Below are 22179 nucleotides of genomic sequence, written 5' to 3'. Positions count from 1 at the left end.
CCTTTGAGAAGCCGAGGCCGAAGCTGCTCCATACCAGGCCATTTCGGCATCGTCGCCACAAGGGGCGCCGGCAACACCACGGCGTATGGTGGTGCCGTCGCCGGCCTCTGTCCCACTGTCAGGGGTTGTGCCAACGTTGCTAGGTCCAGGAGCTTGTCTTCCACGCCCGTATTTCGGGACATCTAACCGTGCCGGTACATTTACAGTGGGTATGTTCGATCTCGTCACTTTAGCAATATCTATAAAGCCGTCGGGCATCGAATCCGCGACTTTCTGGAGGTCGATAATGCGTTGCACTTCTAACTCGCTTTGAGCAGTGCGGGGATCATAATGAGACATAGTGGGAACACACCACGTCAACTTCCATTTAGCCCTAACGACGGGAAGCATGTCTCATCAAAGTGACAATCTGTAAATCTTGTAGTAAAGAGATCTCCGGTGGTGGGTTCTAACTAGCGGACAATAGTTGGGGAATTATAGCCAACATAGATACCTAATCGTCTCTGAGGACCCATCTTAGTATGCAGTGGAGGCGTAATAGGCACTTAGACAGCGCAACTAAAAATGCGTAAGTGTGAAATATTGGGTTCGTAACCATTTACCATCAGGTACGCACTAAACGCTTGGTTAGCCGCGGGTCGGAAACGAATGAGTGTCGTTGCATGCAACACTGCATATCCCCATGCAGAGACCGACAGGTTAGTACCCATAACCATCACCCGAGCAACAAGCTGAATACGCTTGATGGTAGCCTCTGCTAGACCGTTCTGTGAATGAACATGAGGAACGGGATGTTCAACTTCGATCCCAATAGACATGCAGTAATCATCAAAAATTTTGGAGGTGAATTCTCCAGCATTATCCAAACGAATGGATTTGATAAGATAGTCAGGGTGGTGAGCCCGAAGTTTGATGATCTCAGCTAATAACTTAGCAAATGCAGCATTCCTTGTGGATAACAAAGCGACGTGTGACCAACGCATTGATGCATAAACCAATACCATAAAATATCGAACAGGTCTGCATTCTGGTTGAATAGGTCCACAAATGTCACCTTGGATACATTGTAAGAATGGAATGTTCTCGGTCGAAGCCTTAGCAAAAGAAGGACTTCTTTGAAACTTAGCAAGAGAACAAGCTTTGCAAAATGAGTGATGGGCATCAGAAATTACCATGGAGGCATTAGAAAGCACGGGAGGCATCACAAGCTCCTGTGAAGGAGGGGATGCCGCCACCGACGGCATGAAAACCGTGGAGCTTCCGAGTGGGGCAGGCTCGGCCACACCGTGCGGTGCACGGGTAGGCACGGCCTCACCGTGTGGAGCACGGGTGAGGTGATCCTCCAATCGCTTCCGGGACTTGAAAAATGGATGACCATGTGAATTCTTAAGAATTATAATCATCATATCACGTCCAGGGTGCCCGAGACGGGCATGCCAAAGCATATAAGAGTCTGAATCACAAAAGTTGTGTTCAATCGCATATGATTCAAAGATTCGAATGGAAGTAAGATACAAACCATTCCCAAGACTCTTTATCTTTTCTAAGATGCGGCGTTGGCCTGCTTTCTCAGAGGTAACACAAAGATATTCCTCTCCATTCTCAACATAAGTATCGAGGTGAAAACCATTAGCACGTATGTCCTTAAAACTTAGCAAGGTGCGGGGAGACTTCGACGCATAAAGAGCGTCTACGACGTTGAGAGTCGTACCATTAGGCAACATGAAAGAAGCAGTGCCTCTTCCTTGAATGATGGATTTCGAGCCAATCATTGTAGTCATCGAAGAAGTCGAAAACACTAGATCTGTGAACAACTGTCTGTGCCGTAGAACAGTGTGGGTGGTTCCGCAATCAGCTAGACATTCGATTTTGCCGCGGGACATATACAAAATGACAATTAAGAGAGTCAGCGACACGGGAACAATTCTATACAATACGTCGTAGGATATTGTAAGAAAGGGAATCGAAACAAAGTGCGATCCCATCGAATGTATCATATGGCAATAGTACTACATTCTTCAACTAAAGAGTTGAAAATCATGGTATTGAAGCAGTGAAATACCAAACAGTAAACTAGGGTGATAGAAACCATCCAAAAATGGTGTGGAAACACACACAGAGTGTCGGTGAGTGCATATAACGGACTTGGAGAAAACCGGAAAAACGAACCGGAAAACCATGTCAAAAGAACTCAAAACCGGGTGAAATTTGGACTAGGAAAACGTGGCAGCAAAGATTGCTGATAATAGGCCAGAAAAATGACGAGAAACGATGAAACAATCGTCGCAAAAAATCGCTAGAAACCGGCGGCGGCCGGAACTGGCCGGTATGGAGGCCGGAACTTCAAGTCCAACAAGGGACGCCGGCAGGAACCGGGTGGCGGTGTCGGAAACGCCAGAAAATGGTCGGAAGGCGGCGAATACGCCGGCAAAATGCCAGAACAATAACCGGGTACGGCCAAGGGAAAAAGCATTGGGATCCCTCGTTTTTGACGTTCCGAGGTCCGTTTTCCAAATTTTAAGTTCCAAATTCACAATGTAGTGCTATTGGGATCCCATGTAACCCAAAAGCGTCCAATTTAAAAAGCATGTGTGTTGCACACGTTGATCATCATGCTAAGTGTAAGGTAAATAAAATTCTCAAAGAGATCGTCTTGTAAGCAAGAAAATGAGAAATTTTATTGAATGCCAATCTTTAATACATCACACATAAACTTCTAATTCCAAAATCAAAAGACTATTACAAAGTCAATGAAAATAACAATGGCGGTCAGCCATAACAATACTTGAATCATAAAGCTAAAGAAGCTAAAAATAACTAATCAAAGTCGGGAGTATCCATGGTGGCGGCCGGAGGCCTAGCCTTAAAAGCAAGGGGCTCGGGCTTCATGGAGAGTCTCGATCTCAGGGTCCTCATCCACATGATTCGATTCGGGTTGTAGAAACTTCTTGTATACTGAGTATGCCTTGATCATCTCTTTGCTAGCGCGACAATTGCGATTAAAGTGCTTGAAGGAGCCACATTTGAAGCATGGAGACTTGCCATTACCGAAAGTGGAGGCATGAGGAGGCGCACGGCCTCCTTGAGGTTTGGGATGGGGACGGACTCCCCCGGAGGGTGCGGCGCCGCCACCATCACGGGTCCAAGTATTGAACCTAGGCCGAGTCCGGCCTTGTTGCCTCCCACCACGAGAGTTGTTGTTTTGGTGCTGGTATAAAGCGATCCTTGATTGATTCTTTTGCTTAGGAGTTTTCCCATAGTTAGACTGTGGCGTAGAAATCTTTTTAGTGCCAACAAGTCTTTTGTTGTTGTTGAGGAGGATCTCAGAATGTCTCTCCTTCTTAGCCAAGAGCGCCATTAAGTCGGCGAAAGACCGAATCTTTTCTTCCTCTACATGAGTGCGGTACGTATGAGCTTGAACCTTATAGTTGATTGGAAATGTGTCCAATGTCTTATTGAGAAGATCTAGGTCCGTCTTGATGATACCAACAGTGCCAAGATCGGATTGCAAGCATAGCATATCCTAATTGAAATCATTCACTCTCTTATAGTCCAATAGACGGATGTTATCCCATCTAACGGTCAATTGGGGAAGAAGCTTATCGTGAACGTTGCTGTACCGCAAGCGTAGTTTGTCCCATAATTCTTTAGGATCTTTTGCGTTCAAGTATTGCCTCTTGAGAGTTGCATGGATGTGACGTCTCATGAAGATGAGAGTCTGAGTCTTAGCCATGGGTGGGAAATCAGCAGGAGGGTCGGCAAACATGCCTTCGATCCCTCGGCTCTCGAAAGCGAGCTCCATGTCGGAAACCCAGCGGTGGTATTCCTTTCCTTCTAGATCAAGAAGGCCAAATTCCGGTCGAGATGGCGATGACATCTACAAAAAATGAATACGAAATCGATTAGATTCAAGTATAACAGGAATTAGAAGGGGTGACGTATATGGTCACAAGAAAAATCGATGCAAACGGCGATACGCATGATCGCTCCCAAAACAGCGGTGCACTCAGGCGACCACACAAAAATCGATTAACTTCCTTTTCAAAACAATCGTGACTCCCCCAGGACCGTCACACAGAAAACATCGACCAAGAGGGGAAACTCATCCCTCTATAGTCTCATCGGCGTTATAAGAAAGGCCGGAATAAAGACAAGAAGAAGGCTAATAGCGCCCGATATAATATATCTATACGTTCAAAAACGGGAACGTTTATGAAAAATTTACCTTTGAAGGTTTGTAGTATACGAGAGTAGTTTCTCTTGAGCGAAGTCTTTGCTTGTGAATTTCGCGTTTCTTGCGTGAATATGCGGGAGGAGTAATTTTGAATGCTTTGATGCGGGGACTTGCGGGGCAAAAAGATGTTTTAGCGGAGCGAATGTGGAGGAGACCCTGCAGGAGCTGCGGGGCTGGATGCAGGAGCTGCGGGTAGGGCTGCGTGCGTGCGTGCAGGGCTGCGTGCGGGACTGCGGGGGTAGCTGTAGGAGCTGGGTTGCGGGGGGTTGCAGGGGCTGCAGGGTCGCGTGTAGGGCTTGCAGGGCTGGGGGGTAGCAGCCGGGGGGGGGAGACGACTGTGGCCAGACGAGGGAGAAGAGAAACAAATTGCTATGGATCTAAAAGTTCAGGGTTTTAGGGCAAAGTGCGTGATAACGTGATGCAAGATGAAATAATTGTGTATTATGGAATGATATGGAGGCTTATATATAGGCATTACAAAAACCACAATCCCTTAGAATTAAGAGTCATAATCTAGTACGGAGATGATAATGTATCTTTTAACAGGAAACCTATTAGGCTAAGACACACACAAAGGTAAAATAGTAATTCTCCCGGAATAACTAAAAAATTATCATTTAAGAAAAAACATTACAAATGACTTTAACATTTTTATTCTACTCACAAATAACTCGGATGCATGTATATAATTCACAAATTGTTTCAGGATGAAATAATTGTGTATTATTGAATGATATGGAGGCCTATATATAGGCATTACAAAACCACAATCTCGTAGGATTCGGAGTCCTAATCTATTACGGAGATGCTAATCTATCTCCTAACAGGAAACCTATTAGGCTAAGACACACATAAGGGTAGAATAGTAATTCTCCCGGAACACTCCCCCTTGTGTCGCATGCCTAGGTTGCACGGTGCACACATCGTTGCCTCGGTAAAAACCTTGTCAAGCAAAATAAAAACCTCTTGGGTAAAAACAAAAGCTTGATCGAAGGGAAAAAGAGCACAACGCACCGTCTACATTTGATAGCATCATGTGAGCTAGACTCCCCCTGAAGTCTACGAAATAACTCCCCCTGATTAGTGCCATAATCATGGAGTACAAAGAACAACGTACACAACGTTCATTACATGCTTCTCAAACGTAGTCTTGGGCTAATGATTAACCATTAATCTAGCCACACATCCTTAGATCATCCATGCTATACTTAGCCAAACTTAGATCTTAGGAAACAAGATTGCATAACAACTCAAAACAAGAGTTTGCAATGAAAATCAGATTCTCGGGTAGAATGACCTTCACTCACTTAAACGGCCATAACTTCTTCGTCAAAATAGGTATCAGCGAACCGTAAAATGTTCTGAAAAGTAGACACCCGTGGCTTTCCAGTGACATAAGGTTCACAACCTCATCCGATCGGAGCAGTTCACAATGCTCTGTCGAAGTTGACTGACTTGCAAATTTCCGGACAGGACTGTCCTACTTTTCTAAAACGGCCATAACTCACTCAATATGATAGCTATGAACAAATGGTTGGTGTCCCTGGAAAGTAGACACATAGACCTTTCCAACGGTACCAATTTCACCATATTTCATCGAGCGAGCTGTCCTGTAGGTCTCGTTGAAGTTGACCTACGAAACTGGACAGATTCTGATTTGTCACATTTAATGTGTCTTTCGCGAAGAGAATGGGGGAATGAACCAATGAAGGACTGATTTTGGTCCAAGACGGAACCGTACGCATCTTCTACGCTACCAGTGTCGACTGCTACACCAAGGCGTACGTTGATGTTGCTGGAGCTGCTGGCGGCGTTGGTGTGGATAGGATTTGTGTTGGTTCACTAAGTGTAGAACTAAACCCATGTTAAAGAAGCAATGCAAGTCCAATGACAATGCATAGGCGCATAGTTAATCACGTCATAATGAAAGCAATAGTGTCCCAACAACACTAACATGTATGAATGTATAGCTCATTGAATCTCTTCATCATCTATACTTAGACGGAATAGAGAATCAAGAATTAGCTTCATATGAACACATATGGGTATGATTTCTTGCAACCGATTGTACTACGTTCTCTCGAACGTCGCAATCTGATTACATAAGCTCTCCGTGGTCTAGAGGCATTTAAAGTCCCTCGGGCACTCATATCTGCGTCAAGATCCCTTTACAGATATTCTATGACCACTATCATATGCTGCAAATCAGTTTTCATGGACACTACTACTGATCAAGTAGCGGAAAGAAATTATGTCCATAACGAGAGAATATAACTCATCGTACTCAATACTAGGATAATGAGACAATCTTTGCGCCATAAGTCCTGCATATATTGCATGACTTCATCTTTCTCATTACACTTACGAACGACGACCAACATAACAAGTCTAGTTCAGCCTGTATTGATTCTTTCCACTTCGGTCAAGTTACTCATCGTTGATGATTTACAACGGAATAAGGGCATAAGCGAATACATCATCAATCATGGGAGATCAATCCATTAAACACGCGCGCGCGCTGTATACGATCAATTCGTGAGATTTCTATTCTTCTCTAACATCAACAAAATGAGTCTGTAGCGTCCCACAGAAACTTAGTTGATACACATGTTTAGAGGATATCTCTTGATGATGGGCGAAATACTTGTGCCTACGCACTTCGCTTCTTTCTAGATTTGATTCTAGAGAATAATGGTCTCCCCCTCATCTAGGCAGGAGCCAAGACCGAAGCTATGACCCTTACTAGTCCATCTTTGCGTTTGCCGCCCTTGTTTTGTGGTGCAATGCCACGGGCGCCGACAACACCACAGCGTACGATGGTGCCATCGCCGGCTTCCTTCCCACTATCAGGGATGGTGCCAACGGTGCTAGTACCAGGTCATATGAAATTCTCTCATATTCTGAGAGTTCCAACCCTACCGGCACATCACAGCATTTATGTGCGATCTCGTCACTTTCGCAATATCGGTAAAGTCATTGAGCATCGAATCTTTGACTTTCTTGAGGTCGATAATGCGTTGCACATTTGCTCACTTTGAGTAGTGCGGGATCTTAATGAGACATAGTGCCACACCACGTCAATTCCTGGCGTTAAAACCAGAATGGGAGCATTCCATATCTCCCCCTAACGACGGGAAGTATGTCTCATCAAAGTGACCGTCTGCTAATATCGCAGGATAGAGATCAACGGTTGTACATTGGAAATAGCGGACAAGTGTTGGTGATTTATAAATCATAACCAACTAGAATACTTAATCGTTTCAAGTAGACCCATTGAGATAACTACAATAGAGGCACATAAACAACTTTAACCAAATAGGCGTTAGTGAAAAGAACGTTGGGACCGTATCCAGTGACCATCTGGTACGCACTAAACGCTTGGCAAGTTGTGGGTCTGAAACGAATAAGTGTCGCTGCATGCAACATCATTACATATCGCCATGCAAAAATCGGCAGGTTAGTACCCATAACCAAGTCCGAGCTCTGCTAGATCGTGCAGTGAATGAACATGAGGAATAATATGTTCAACGACGATCCCAGTAGACATGTAAAACGAAATCATCAAAGTCGTGGGGGTGAACTCTCCAACGGTATTCATTCAAATAGATTTGAGAGGATGGGAAAGGTGGTGAGCCCTTAGTATGATGATCATAGCTAAAAACTTAGCAAATGCAGCGTTTCTTGTGGAAAGCAAAGCGACGTGTGACCAACGCGTCGATGCTCTTAACCTATACCATAAAAATACCGAAAAATGTTCGTATTCGGTTGGATAGGGTCCACTAATGTCACCTTAAATACTTTGTAAGAATAGAATGTTCTCGGTTGGAGCCTTAGCAAATAAGGACTTCCTTGAAATCTAGCAAAAGAACAAGCTTTGCAAAATGAGCGATTGGCATCAGAGATTGTCATGGAGGCATTAGAAGACACGGGAGGCATCACAAGCTCCTGTGAAGGAGGGGATGCCGCCACCGACGGCCTTAATGCCATGGAGCCGCCGAAATAGGCAGGCTCGGCCTCACCGTGTGGAGCATGGGTGAGGTGGTCCTCCAATCGCTTCGTGAACATGAAAAATAGATGATAATGTGAATTTCAAAGAACTCGAATCATCATATCTTGTTCAAAATGACAAAAAAACGATCATGTCAAAACCGAGAAGACAGTAAAACCGAACCCATGATTCAAAGAATCTTGAGTTACATAAAGCTACTGCTGCACGCAAGCAAAACGATGTCTGCATGCTAACAAAGTTACTGTCGAAGCTTGAAAAAGATACTGTCAATGAAATCTGACAGATTTATTCCTCTCCATTCTTAACACAAATATCAAGATGGAAATCCATCATTGGCATGTATGGCCTTTAAAACTTAGCAAGGCACGAAGATATAGAACACAATCTCCGCACGAGATCCGTAAAACAACTACCTGCGCCGTAGGACAGTGTGGGTGGTTACGCAATTAGCAAGACACTCGATTTCACGGCGGGACATTCTCAAAATGAAGATTAAGAGAGTCAACGACGCGGTGAACTTCTCTACACAATACGCCGTAGGATATTGTAAGAGAGGGGATTGAAACAAATGACAATCCCATCGAATGTATCACATGGCAATAGAACTACATTCTTCAACTCAAGAGTTGGAAAAACATGGTATTGGAGCAGTTGAATACCAAACAATTTGGGTGGTAAAAACCATCCAATTGGTGTGGGTGGTCACCAATAATAATAAAATCATTTGAGCTATGAAACGACTTGGAGAAAACCGGAAAATTAACCGGAAAACCATGTCAAATTAACTCAAAACCGGGTGAATTTTGGACTAGGAAAACATGGCAGCAAGAACTGCTGAGATATGCCAGAAAAATGACGAGAAACGACGAAAAAAAAACGTCGAAAAAACTCGTCGGAAGCCGGCGGTGGCCGGTATGGAGGCCGTAACTTCAGGTCTGACAGGGAACGCCGTCCGGAACCGGATGGCGGTGCCGGAAACGCCGGCAAATGGCCGGAAGGCGGCGTATACGCCGGTAAAACGCCGGAAAACGTTCCGGAAACGCCGGAACAGTAACCGGAAAAAACGACGTCAATTTTGACGTTCCGAGGTCCGTTTTCCAAATTTCAAAGTCCAAAATCACAATGTAGTGCTATTGGGGTCCCATGTAACCCAAAAGCGGCCAATTTAAAAACCACGTGAGTTGTAAACGTTGACCATGCATGCTAAGCCAAGGCAAATAAAATTCTCACAAGTCCAAGAAAGACGAGAAATTTTATAGAATATGCCAATATTTAATACAACACAAACAAGCTTCCAATTCCAATAGACGACTTAGGATAAAGTCGAGCAATAATCATGGCAATGCCAACGTCATACTTGAAAAATAGTAAGCAGAAGACATAGTCAAAATAGAGTGACTAATCAAAAGTCTGTAGCAACAAAATCTTGCATATCGGATTGGGCGGAGCCTTAGCCCGAGGCTCAAAAATGTGCTTACTTGAGAATGGAAGAATGTTACGTTTCCATCTCCAAAATTCCCTTGAGAAATAGATACAGGTGCCAAAAATGGCATGCGTTTCTTGGATGTGGAGTATGCATCAAGGTCAACTCTGATAATACAACGTCATAGACGTTCATTAAATCACTTTAAGTGTGTCCCATAGAATTCTTTATTTTTGGGATCTTTTGTCAGCAAATAGTGCTGCATCAGAGTAATGAATCAACTCAAATAAATGAGTACGTAGACCTTGGGATTATCGTTTATAGGCATGAGTTTAAGAAAACTCAAACATTCAAATAACAGTCGCGATGGCGACGCATCCATAAGAAACGAGGGTTGGATAGGTTTCGAATAATCGAAATATTCAAGTATGTAACCGGAATTAGAAGGGTTGTGATGTATATGGTCACAAAATAATCGATGCATATCGGCGATTCTCATGATCGCACCCAAAACAGCGGTGCACTCAGGCGACCACACGAAATCGATATCTTCCTTTTTAAATAATAACGTGACTCCCCCAGGACCGTCACACGAAAAACGTCGACCAAGAGGGGAATCATATCCCTCTTTGGTCTCATCGGCGTTATAAGAAAGGCCGGAAAAGAAGACATGAAAAAAGGCTAATAGCGCCCGATAATTTATATATATATCTTCAAAAGCAGCAACTTTAAGAAAAAACATACTTGTTGGTCTGCCAAATAGACCGCATATAAGTAAATTGCTCTGCAAATCGATCGTCATGCATGAAGTTGCTTGTTGAATTCCTTTTCGATCTTCGTCCGATGACATAAAATCTTGGGAGGGTACGATCAAAATCGTATGTAGATGACAAAAGTATCATCCATCTCGGCATGAATGTCATCACCATAGTACGACGAGTGATCACTTTTCCTATGCAAGCACGTGAAACATAGTTAGAAAACGAAAACGTGCAAATAAACGATTTAATAAGCAATAGGAAAATAAAGAGGAAAAAAGAGAAATAGTTTAAAGGCCCAAAAGGGTAGAGAAGACGGGAGTAGCTTCTCTTGAGCGAAGAGTTTGCTTGTGCAGTTCGCGTTCATTGCGTATATATGCGGGAGGAGCAATTTTGAATCCTCTGATGCGGGGTTTTTCGGGGCAAAAAGATGTTTTTGCGGAGCGAATGCGGAGGATACCCTGCGGGGCTGCGGAGGCTGCGTGCAGGGGCAGCAGGGGGGTCGCAGGGGCAGCAGGGGGGGCTGCAGGGCTGCGTGCAGGGCTGCGTGCGGGGCAGCGTGCGTGCGTGCAGGGCTGCGTTGCGGGGGCTGCAGGGCAGGGCAGCGTGCGGGGCTGCGGGGGTAGCAGGCAGGGGCTGCGCGCGGGGCTGCGGGGGCAGCACGCAGGGGCTGCGCGCAGGGCTGCAGGGGCAGCATGCAGGGGCTGCGTGCAGGGGTTGCGGGGCTGCGTGCAGGGCTTGCGGGCAGGGGCGGCGGGGGGGGGGGGGCTGCGGTGCGGCGGCAGCGATGCGGCGGCTGCAGGAGGTGCGCCGGCGAGGAGATGCCGGAGCTTGGAATCGACGGCGGCCGGCGGAGGAGAGAGAGAGAAAAAAAAAATAGGGCTCTAAAAGTTCAGGGTTTTAGAGCAACGTGCTGATAACGTGTTTCAGGATGAAATAATTGTGTATTATTGAATGATATGGAGGCCTATATATAGGCATTACAAAACCACAATCTCGTAGGATTCGGAGTCCTAATCTATTACGGAGATGTTAATCTATCTCCTAACAGGAAACCTATTAGGCTAAGACACACATAAGGGTAGAATAGTAATTCTCCCGGAACACAAATAACATTATACATGTATTTTAATAACTCATTTTACAAGTTTACGATAAAGTTGATACATACTATGCACACACTTGCCCCATGTAAGATCAAGTAGTACTGGACTACCGGTAAGACTAACAAATAGTTAAATACCACTACAACCTACATTTCTGTCCAACAGGTTCTGTAAGAGTCTATTTTTCTACATCATTCCTGCATTTAACCCTCCACTAAAAGCTGATTCCTGGGCATTATAAAATGAAACACAGCAATTTCACAATTCCTAACTTTCTTGGAGGAACCATTGCCTCTCCAATCTCAACGCCTTGCCTCACGTGGGTACTTCAAAACGATGCATTTTGGTATATGAAGCTTTAGCCAAATCCAAAGCATATGACATTACCTAGGAAATTAAGACCCTTTTAATTCCATTTCCCACCTTCCCAAAGTGACAAAGTCCAGAGAGGCTTAGACTTAGCAACTAAAACACCGAAATTAAGGAAACCATATTCAACTCCTCACAAACACCAAGGCACAAGGGACCCTTTGCCCCAAAATTCCATACTGAGAATCGACAATCTGCACAGCTTCAACTCACATACCTTCATCAAATTCCTGCACCCCATGCCTTTATTCCTCAATGTCTGAGCCCGATTCTGCCGTGACTTGAACTTTGCGGTAACGTTTTTGCTGCCGCATATTTTGCCTATGCTTCTCCTTCGCCTAAACACTACAATTTACAATGGCAGTCAACTTTCACTGATATTGCCTAAGTTTCAAGTCTTCTGCTCCCTCCTTCCTGCCCATTACTATTACCATGATTGATGAAGCTGGTTTCTTTCTTGTTGGCCAACATGGTCTTTGGCTTTCCGGGTATGCATTTTGCTCTCACCCCATCCTTCTCTGTTTCCTCCAGCTGAATCTGGGTGCTTCTGTAAAAGTTTAAAACACCATGCACATTTTATAAACAAATCAACCAGCCAGACCAAGAAACAAAACATATATAAGAACCAAGAACGGACTCTAGTATTACATAAAAACAAGTCTAACTTTCCTACATTAAACAAGCCCTAACTTGGCCCCTTCTGTTTTCTGAAGACAGTTCACGGAATTGAATCCCCAACCTGCCACTGTAATATGTGTGTTGTATTAAGGGGACCCATAACCCTACCAGAGGACAAAGCTTGAAGATGGCATTTACTATGGAGGTCCAGAGACTCCAGACTTTATAATAGTATGGTTCAGAACCGCTAGAGTTTATACACTATGAGATGGCGTTGAGTCACAGACTCATAACAGACAGCTTGGCTACGCTGTCAAGTAAAGGACGAATCTTTCAATCAATGTGAATGAAAGACCAAATGGTCTATCAGAGAATCATAAAAAATTTCTGACTTCTGACCAGAATCAGAGACCCCAGAATACAAGGGAAAGAAAGCAACACGCCATTGTACAGTCCCACCCTGTTGCTCCTTGCTGAAAGAGAGGCACTTTCACAGTGATATCTCAAATCAGCCTTCACCAAAACCTTTCAACAACCTTCAGTTCAAATTTCCTTACTTTGTCAATGAGATTCACACTAGCAAAATGTCAAATGCTTAACATTACCACATTGCTCACCAAAACTAAGATATTACATAACATTTCTTTCTGTAATCTACATATATTCAAACATGGGTGTGAAATGTATGTAAGGCACTCGGACCCATATGCATGTTTTGAAATTTGAACACAACAACTACCAACTTATATATATATATATATATCTCAAATAACAAATGAGATACGAATAGCTCAAATGTCAATAATGATGATTTGGGATCCAAACAATTGCATTGTAGCTAAGTAGCTATGAAACTAACTAATCACCTAATAAAAATGGAAGGTTAAGTAACTTTACCTATCTGCATTGTAAGAACAAGACCTCTTGAGAGCTGGAACGACTTCTTTTTTGGTCTCGATCAAGCTCCCGCTAAAATACTCCTTCTCTTCTAATTTCACCCCTGAAAAACTCGAAATTGCCCTCTCCGCCGCCGCAGCTTGACTCCCTGCTCCGCGCGGCAGCCTAGCCCGCGACTGCCCAATCAGCGAGAACCGCTGATCCCTCACCGCCGTGGACCTGCAGTCCCTGAACGAAATCGAACCGCAGGATAGCAACTGCATCAGAACCGACGACGGTTTCATTTTGCCACCCGGCACAATCTCCGGCGTCGGATTCTGATTCCGATTCTCCTCCACCACCGCCGCTCTGTTCGTCTGAATCACCAGCCGTCCGTCTGCTTTCATCAGCGACTCGAGAGTCTCGGGGCTCGAATCAGACGGCGGAGGTGAAATGTCGTCTCTGCTCAGCTCCGTGCTTTGACTGCCGTTACTCATCTCCTGTTGACTCTGACCTTCTTTCTCTTCCTCCACCTCACGAACGACGCGTCGTCTGTGCCGCTTGTCCTCCGTCTGCGTCGACGCGTCCGCCGCCACCGCCTCGCGGACCGACTCAGTCTTGTAGACCTTATACTCGTTAAGATCAATGGAGCTCCACGACTGGTTCCGCCGGCGCAGCATCACCGGCGAGTCGTAACCGACGCCGGAATCATGCACCTCCGGCGGCGGCCGGAGCGACCTCGATGACGCCGACTGCATAGCCATCGGGTTCACCGGCGGGTCGAGAATCTCCGAGCCTTTCAATACGTACTCATTGCCGTGCGACGGGTGTATGAAGTCGTTCTCCGACAAGTCGTGCCACACAAACCCCGTCTTATATCCCCTAATTTTCAGCAGTCAAAATAACAATTACAGTGAGAAATTTAAGCAAAGATTTCAGATCATAGAGTAAACACAAAACGACAAGTCGTGTGCCGCACCGTTTTGCCGACCAGGAGTACATGGAGGCCATGGCTTTGCCCCGCAGCAAGTTGAGCCGGTTAATCACATCTGAAAACAAAATGAACATTAAAATCCGGTGAATAAAATTACATGCAAGAAGGGAGTGAAGGTACGATTTTACCACTGAGGAAGAGGCCGCGGGGAGAAGAGAGAGGGACCTCCATGAAATGGGGGTGCTCGAGCTGGCCGTTTCTGGAGAGATAGTACACAACAGGGACTTTTCTGTCGACAGCAGAAGTGGAACTGGGAGTGATGGCGAGCTTGGGTTGCTCGTGGGTCGGGTCAGGGCTGGTATCAGAGTCGCGCCATTTGTTGGGGATTTGGAGATGAGTAAAAGCCGGTCGGCCTCTGGAAGTAACAGCCATTTGTGGCAGAATAGAGAACAGTGTGGGTTTTGGGTTTGAGAGAGAGGGAGAATAGTGTGATGGGGAAAGTGCGGGAAAGAGGGGGAGGAGGTGGGGGTGAAATATATAGGGTTGGTGAGTGTGACTGGGGGGTGGGGGAGATGGGTGTGAATGGGGAAGAAGAGAGGTGAAGTTTCAAAATGGGGATGCGGCAGACAAGTGCTAGCAGACAAGTGAGGGCCGGTTTGGGCTTGGTTTCAGAATTTTGGCGACAACCTATTGGCCTATCGCTGTAAAATCTTTATATTTTAACCTTTTTATGAACCACTGGTGAGTCGTTTTCGCGGTAAAAGAATCGGAAACGAAGAGGTTGTTGTGTTCGAGATCATTAACCTCTATCGGGGGATTTAGATAATCATTAGGGTTTAATTGATCTTCACCGGATGAAGGATTGATAGTGATCATTGAGATTTTTATCAGTCATTTTGATGCGATTGGTCTGCTCCCACTCAAAAATTAGAAAAATTATGGTATTTCTAATTTATCTCATAAAACTTATTATAGATTTAAATTCAGTAAAATTTTGTTTTCAACTCATTATTCAAATTGAGTTTAAATATTACTAACAACTACACACTCTATGGATGTGGGAAAAGTGGGGAAATGTGGCTAGAACATAGATTGAGCTGTTTCATCAATTAGATTAGGGATCATGAAGAGAAGCTTTAGTTGGTGTTCTGACACTAGGGAGACATCAGTTTCACAGTGGAGAGGTATATATTTGATATAAATTTAATACTAAAAAATAAACAACATTTAAATAGCCATATAAAAGCTCAACCACTAGGACACCACATCAAATACTAACAATTGTGCTCCATATAAAATCTGTACCTAAACTTCAGTTGAGCACATAACACATGTCTTTTAATGTCTCCATTACTAACTAGCGTTATGACTGATACCATAAAAATACATCAAGCGCCAAGATATGTATATACTCACTAACATTCAAGAAGATATGTGTATGCGATTGATTGGTCAGAACAGTTATTGACATTAACACTAAAACAATCATCGCACTGTCACTAAAATAGTCATTGCACTGTCACTACATAGTAAAAAATTGTATCCTACCATCTTTTAAAAAATAATTATAAAATAAAAAATTAGAAAGTCATCACTTGAAACGAAAGTGTGAAACACAAATGTTACTCTAAGGACAATAAGCATGTATCTTTAATTACAAGCAGGGGCAGATCTATGTATAAGGCTATCAAAGCTATAGCGGACTCATTCACGTGTCCACTTTAGATGCAGCCTAAGGAACTTTTCATTCCAAAATCCCCTAGGTATATATAGCAATACATCGCATACCAAAAATGTTTTTTTACTAAGAGAGATGTGCAAGCCACGCGTTTGTCTCTCTTATGTGCAAACATGTTTTTGGTTTTTTCTACTTCTCACTTCTCAATCACATTCATGGGTGAAGTTTGAAATATCTCCTAGTGTCCTCTATTAAGCATACCTCCAAATTGAATGGGAAATTTGATGGTATGCTTCAATTTGAGTTTTAGGGTTTTTCAGTTCTCTTTATAAGTTCACGTGTTTAGAATATTGAAAAGGATTATGCTAATAACATTGACAATGATTCTGTAATTGCATAGTTTGAATTGAGCAGATCTCGTATGATACAATTTAGTTAGCTTAGTGTTGCTTACAATATATTTATGCTTGTCCAACCTCAGTGTATGTTTTTATTGAAAATAAAAAAGATATGAGGATGAGTCTCCCACCGAGTTCTAAATCTAAAAAAACAATGTATCATTTTCAACTTGCCTAGACAAATTTTGAATCCTAAATCCGCCTCTAGCTATATCCTAAATAAGATTTCTGCTATTTGATTTACTATACGTGTTTATGTTGTGAAACTTAAGTTAGTTTAATTAGTTGAATATCTTATGGAAATGAGATTGAGCTGGCCATGCTCAAGTTCGAATCCCTCCTCCCATCCACTCTTTTCTTCACTTTTCCTTCCTTTTTTTCTTTTCTTTTCTTCGGTTTTTTCTCATTATTATACATTCTTTCTTTATTTTTTCTCTCTCTCTTTTTTAAGTTACTTCATATTTTATTGAAATTTCTTTAGTTATTTTTGTTCTTATTGTGAAAAAAAATACTTTAAAATCATTTATACATACTATTAAATCTTTGTTCCACTGTTGACTATAGGGGTGGTTCAATTATTACGCATTCGTGTATGAGTACTTGAATTGGTTTGACATTGGATACATTATAATCACATATTTGCATCTTGAATTGATATCTTATAAACGGGACCCAATGTAATGTCATTGGCTCGTTAGTTCTAGACTTTGATATTCTTTCCACTTATGTGCTCCTACCCAGACATAACAAAATCGCATGTCTTAACCTCTTACCGGCGAACATCTATTATATATGGATCTCATTGTTCTTTAGTTTCCAAACATTCAAAGATCCAGCAGTAATGGAGGCTTAGAACGGTGGATTGCTTGATGACGACCGCCCCTACTTCTGTTTGATCATCCACTATCCGGCCAAGAACTATTTTTATGCAGTGAGTGGTGTTTAGTCCTTTTTATTCTTGTGATTCATGTTGTAGGAGTAGCAACCTAGCTGGTAGAGATTAACAAGCATATAGTCAGTTACATGTAGTAAATCCCTTATAGGTTTAGGATGAAGCATATGAGGGACATTTAAGATCCAATGTTGATACTGACGCTAGAGGGGCTACCCGCTCATATGGATGTGTTATTGATAAGCTATTTAAGTTTAAGCAATTTATGAAATGCTCATGTCATTTATTTATTTATTGGATGGATAACCCGACAGTGTGAAATTTATTGATACCAGAGTAGCTTCAGTTCTAGGCCCGAGTCCTATTGTTATAATATATGTGTCACCATGGTATTTCGCAGTCCTTCCCAAACTTTAAGCAATAAAAGTTAGGCTGAGATCCTTTTTTCTTTTGATAGGACTGCACCTTCTAATCTTTTGAATTCTGAAGCTTATACCCTAGGTTGACTATTTATTTTCTCACAATTTTTGGTTGGTTTTGGACGACCTTTTATGAGTTTTATTCTTCTTAAGATCTACCTTTATGCATACTATGATGACATAACTTCATTTTAAAATTTCTAGTTGTCGTTTGGTTTTCTTTGGAATTTTGTGTTGGACTGAAATGCACCAAGTCGAAGAACAATGTAACAAAATACAAAACTACTTAACTGCGGAGTTGACTAATCAAGGTTAATTGTTTACTTTGGGCCACCTAACTTTGACTGTACAAGCTTTAAATGCGTCTTTTCCGTAAGTCTGAAAAGTACTTGCCAACTAAGTGGACCAACGTGGCGCGTCCTGCTAAATTCAAATCGTTGATTCCAGTTTACCAAAATCAACTCATTTCTTCTGGATTCTATCAAGCATCCCGCAAATCAGGACACGTGGACGTGCAGACCAACCACGATCTTTTCAGGTACAACAAACGTCGTCGTTTCACGGTATTGTCGGTGTCAAATATTAACTGCGTTGAGAATTAGTCGTTTGGTTCCAAGTTATGGCGAGTTCTCAAATGCACTGTTACCAATCAGAGCCCTTCTTTTGTTTTATTATGTGTCGACTGGATATTGGCTGAGACTAAATTTTGACTTCATGTAAGTTGCCCCGTCCAAAGCTTGAATGTGCTATTGTTTGTCGACGCGGCTTGAGCGAGCCGACTGGGTGGGTAATATATGGGATCGAGGACGGTAAGACGAGGGAGGGGTGAGAGAAGCTTTAGGGTTATTGGGATTTAATCGTTTACAAATTAAAATGAAAACCTAGAGAAAGTTTCGGATCTAGGACTGGAGAAGATGGGTTTAGTGGGAAACAGGGATTGCGGGACACATCCGAACCAGCGTCTCATACTCACGGAGGACATCCTTGTTCTATTTCGCATCTCCACTGTCAGGTTCTTTGTGAAAGGTCAGTAAATCGGCCATCAATTAATCGATTTTGATGCTTCCTTACGTTTTATTGTTGTGTTCTTATATTGCTGGATCATGTGATTTTGTAAGTTTTAGCTTGAATCCATGTTTGTTAGATACTTAGATGTATTGTTCTATATGGAATTTGGCTAGCCACTGACTATATAATCAATCAAATAGATTATCTTTGGTTTTATGGTTCGGATATCAAACTTGTTGACCATAACTTGATATTCTGGTTTCCAAACTTATTAGTAGCAAACTCTTTCCCCAGATTGATATTGATTTTTATGTCCAGTTGCTCTTAGTTCACTAGTTCAATCAATTGTTAATCCTTCGATTGCAGCAGACTTACCCTTTGAGTGCAGCAGACTTGCCTTCCTTTCTTTTTATATTGCAAATTACCCTTGCTACTGCCAGCTTTGTTAATTAAAGGCTAATACTATTTTGAATGTCTAACTATATTTAGTCTCCTTATTACTTATTCTTGTTGTGTTGTTTCACGTAAAAGAATATAACTACTGTCACGACTTTTTGTTGACAAGAATAATTCAGATGTTTCCTCATTATTGTTCCAATAATTACTTTCTTTTATTGTTTCCTGATTTAAGTAGCTACAATTATCCTTGTTTTGCTAAAGATTGAGTTTCTGGGAATTTAAAGGATACTACCTTGACCTATATGTATATACCTGATCTCCAAAATTTTAGTTATTGTAATGATACATCTATATTGCACCAAGTTCTGAGTTACCCTATAATGAACTCCATATTTTTTTTTCTGAATTGTTATGTTCCGGAGATTATTTTCTCTTAGGTTTGTAAAATTATTTCTCTTAGATGCATAAATAAGTGAATTGAAAACCCTTTTAGTATCTGATTCGTATTTCAAATTGTGATTGTTGAACAGGGAGTCAGAGTCTATCATATTGTTGACTGATTTCTATTAGCAATTTGGCATTCTAACTTCTTAATTTGGGTTCCTTGTATGACCTTTCAGGTTTGTGAATCGAACGGAGAGGTGTCGCCGAGGGACATCAACTCTTTTAGCTGCCACATCAGTACCACCGATTCACCACTTCAGGTCGCGAATCCATCGCCATCACTCCGTTTCCCAGATCTAGCCGCCCATCAGGTCCATTGTTTTAAAAGGTCAGTAATTGATTCCATATTCGAACTGCTATTACGTGAATCAATCAGTCTTGGGTTGTTAAGAGTTCCCTATTAGACTGGTTTATCTTAGTTTTATTAATGATTGAATTGAAAACCCTTAAGTATCATATTAGTCCATATTAGTTAGAGAATGAGTGTGAAATTGTTATCGTTTTTATGACTCTGTGTGTATCATATTGTTTATTGATATAATTATACTTCTTATTTGACATTCTAACTTCTTCAATTTGGGATATCAACGTTGGCTTTGAGGGTGGTTTATGTAGAATAATTTAGATGGTTAATCTGTAAATGGTCATTGCAGTTAGAGTTACTTATAACTGAGATTATTTAGTGGCACAATTATTTCTATTTAGTCTAGCGACATCGTCAATTCTGACCCTTGTATAAAGTCTGCAATTGTTGTTATTTTAGGTTATGTTAATCAGGATAATGAAAATGGTATGTAGTTTGACAGAAGTAACTATTTAAATTAAGTCTTCCTGCTATATAATTCCAGTCGCTAGCACTGTAGCCATGAAGTATATACTAAGACAGGTTGAGCTTTAGCTTATGGTTATGATATTTGCCATTGTTGATAATAAGTCATTAATAGTTATTTGTAGATATACTGGGAATTACCAAACACATTATTATTGTTTTTTCGGTATCAAAGTTAGCAATGGCAAACTATGATTATTTTACTGTTTTACAGTGAGTTTAGTGTCCAGTTGCTCCCAGTTCACTTATTCAGTTTATTCCAAATATTTTTGTCAATACCCTTCGAGTGCATTAGATGCACATAACTATTATTTCAGTCTGCAAGTTTGCAGGACAATAACTCACTACTGCAATTATTTTTATAGTAAATCAAAATGTTTTGATGGTTTTAGGGTATGCGGTGTAGGAGTTCCACATTTCAGACACTAGTATTAATCAATAAGTATGTATAGCCTCCCTTTAATTAACCCTTGTCATATTATTTCATCTATGCATGTGTATACCTTTCGCACAACCAATCAGCTGCCTTAACGATACACTTATATTGCTCTAACCTTTGTTCTTACGGTAATGAACCTCATTAATGCATTGTCAATTGTTTTGTTACTGAGATTTTAGAGATGGGAAGGTGTGATATTTAGTTTTGAACCGATGGTAGTCATAAATTAAATAGATGTGCAGATGTCAGTGACAGTATCTATAAATGCAGGGGATGTCCGGGAAGAAACGCTCAACTGAGAATGTGCTGCCTGAGGATAACATGCAGCGGCGGCGTATTGATATAACTAGGAATGGATGTGATTTAGATCCCCATGAAGATAAGTAAGTTTGAGTTAATGTGTGTAGATCCTATTTGTTGGTTGTTCTGGTCGATAAACTAATGATTTCATATGTTGATCGGTCTCTATAACTTTGGAAAAAATGTTGAAGCAGCTCGAATGAGATAAGTGGGATGCGCAGAACATCCATGCCGTATGAGAAGGTAGTTTAGTCAATTTTTGACATTGTTATACAGTGACCAAACTAGGAGTCTGAGAAACTAATATGTTTCCTTACGCAGGATGCCATACTGGCAGCTGTATCATCACCCAAAGGTGAAATGGAGTTGCAGGCAGCAAACAAGAATGGCTCCAGTAAATGGGAAATTATATCAGGATGTGATCCTAAAGACTTCAGACGTGTTGTGGGGGGCCTTAATAAGGACAGGATAACCTTGATAGGGGAGATGGGATTTGGACCGGTTGATACCTTTAGATGTAGCAAGCTGAACTTGCCACTCTGCAGGATGTTGTTAGAAAATTTCAATGTGAAGGATCAAACCATTAAGATTCATGGGCGGCACATATCTATCACTGAGAGTGACTTCAACCGTCTGATGGGACTGAGGTGTCATGGAATTGACGTAGATCTTTAGTGCTCAGCCGAAAATTCTGTAATATTTGATCTGAAGACAAGGTTACGTGGGGATGATGATGAAATAAGTCTAAATAAGTTGAGGGAGATGGTGATGTCCTCGTCAAATGACGATGACATTTTTGTTTTCAGCTTTGCGTTGTTTGCACTCGCCACACTATTCTGCCCTACCTTCCCAGGATATGTAGATCCGCAGTTTTTTTCATGTGTGAGTGTTCACGTCCTTTAAGAAGGAATAACTGGTCGGGGTTTGCATATAAAAAGCTGTTGGATGGAGTGTCTAAATACCAGAGCAGCAAAACACGTTATGTAGACGGGTGTTTAGTTTTCTTACAATTCTTCTACCTCAGTGTTCTTGGTGAAAGAATCTTA

General features: G+C 42.0%; 1 protein-coding gene across 1 annotated transcript; it reads right to left on the bottom strand.

Moving 5' to 3' along the window:
- Positions 1-5005: 5005 nt before the first annotated feature.
- Positions 5006-14815, bottom strand: LOC126786009 (protein SOSEKI 5). Its single transcript, XM_050511709.1, has 5 exons — positions 14516-14815; positions 14373-14442; positions 13415-14275; positions 11481-12446; positions 5006-5066 (listed from the first exon to the last, which is right to left on the bottom strand). Exons 1-4 carry the CDS (start codon positions 14757-14759, stop codon positions 12284-12286), a joined length of 1338 nt encoding a protein of 445 aa, XP_050367666.1. The 5' UTR covers positions 14760-14815; the 3' UTR covers positions 5006-5066; positions 11481-12283.
- Between the last annotated feature and the right edge of the window lie 7364 nt (positions 14816-22179).

Source organism: Argentina anserina, chromosome 3 (genome assembly GCF_933775445.1).
Source record: "Argentina anserina chromosome 3, drPotAnse1.1, whole genome shotgun sequence".
Classification (NCBI taxonomy): domain Eukaryota; kingdom Viridiplantae; phylum Streptophyta; class Magnoliopsida; order Rosales; family Rosaceae; genus Argentina; species Argentina anserina.
The sequence above is the reverse complement of the archived record's forward strand: the minus strand, read 5'-3'. Positions and strand labels throughout refer to the sequence as shown.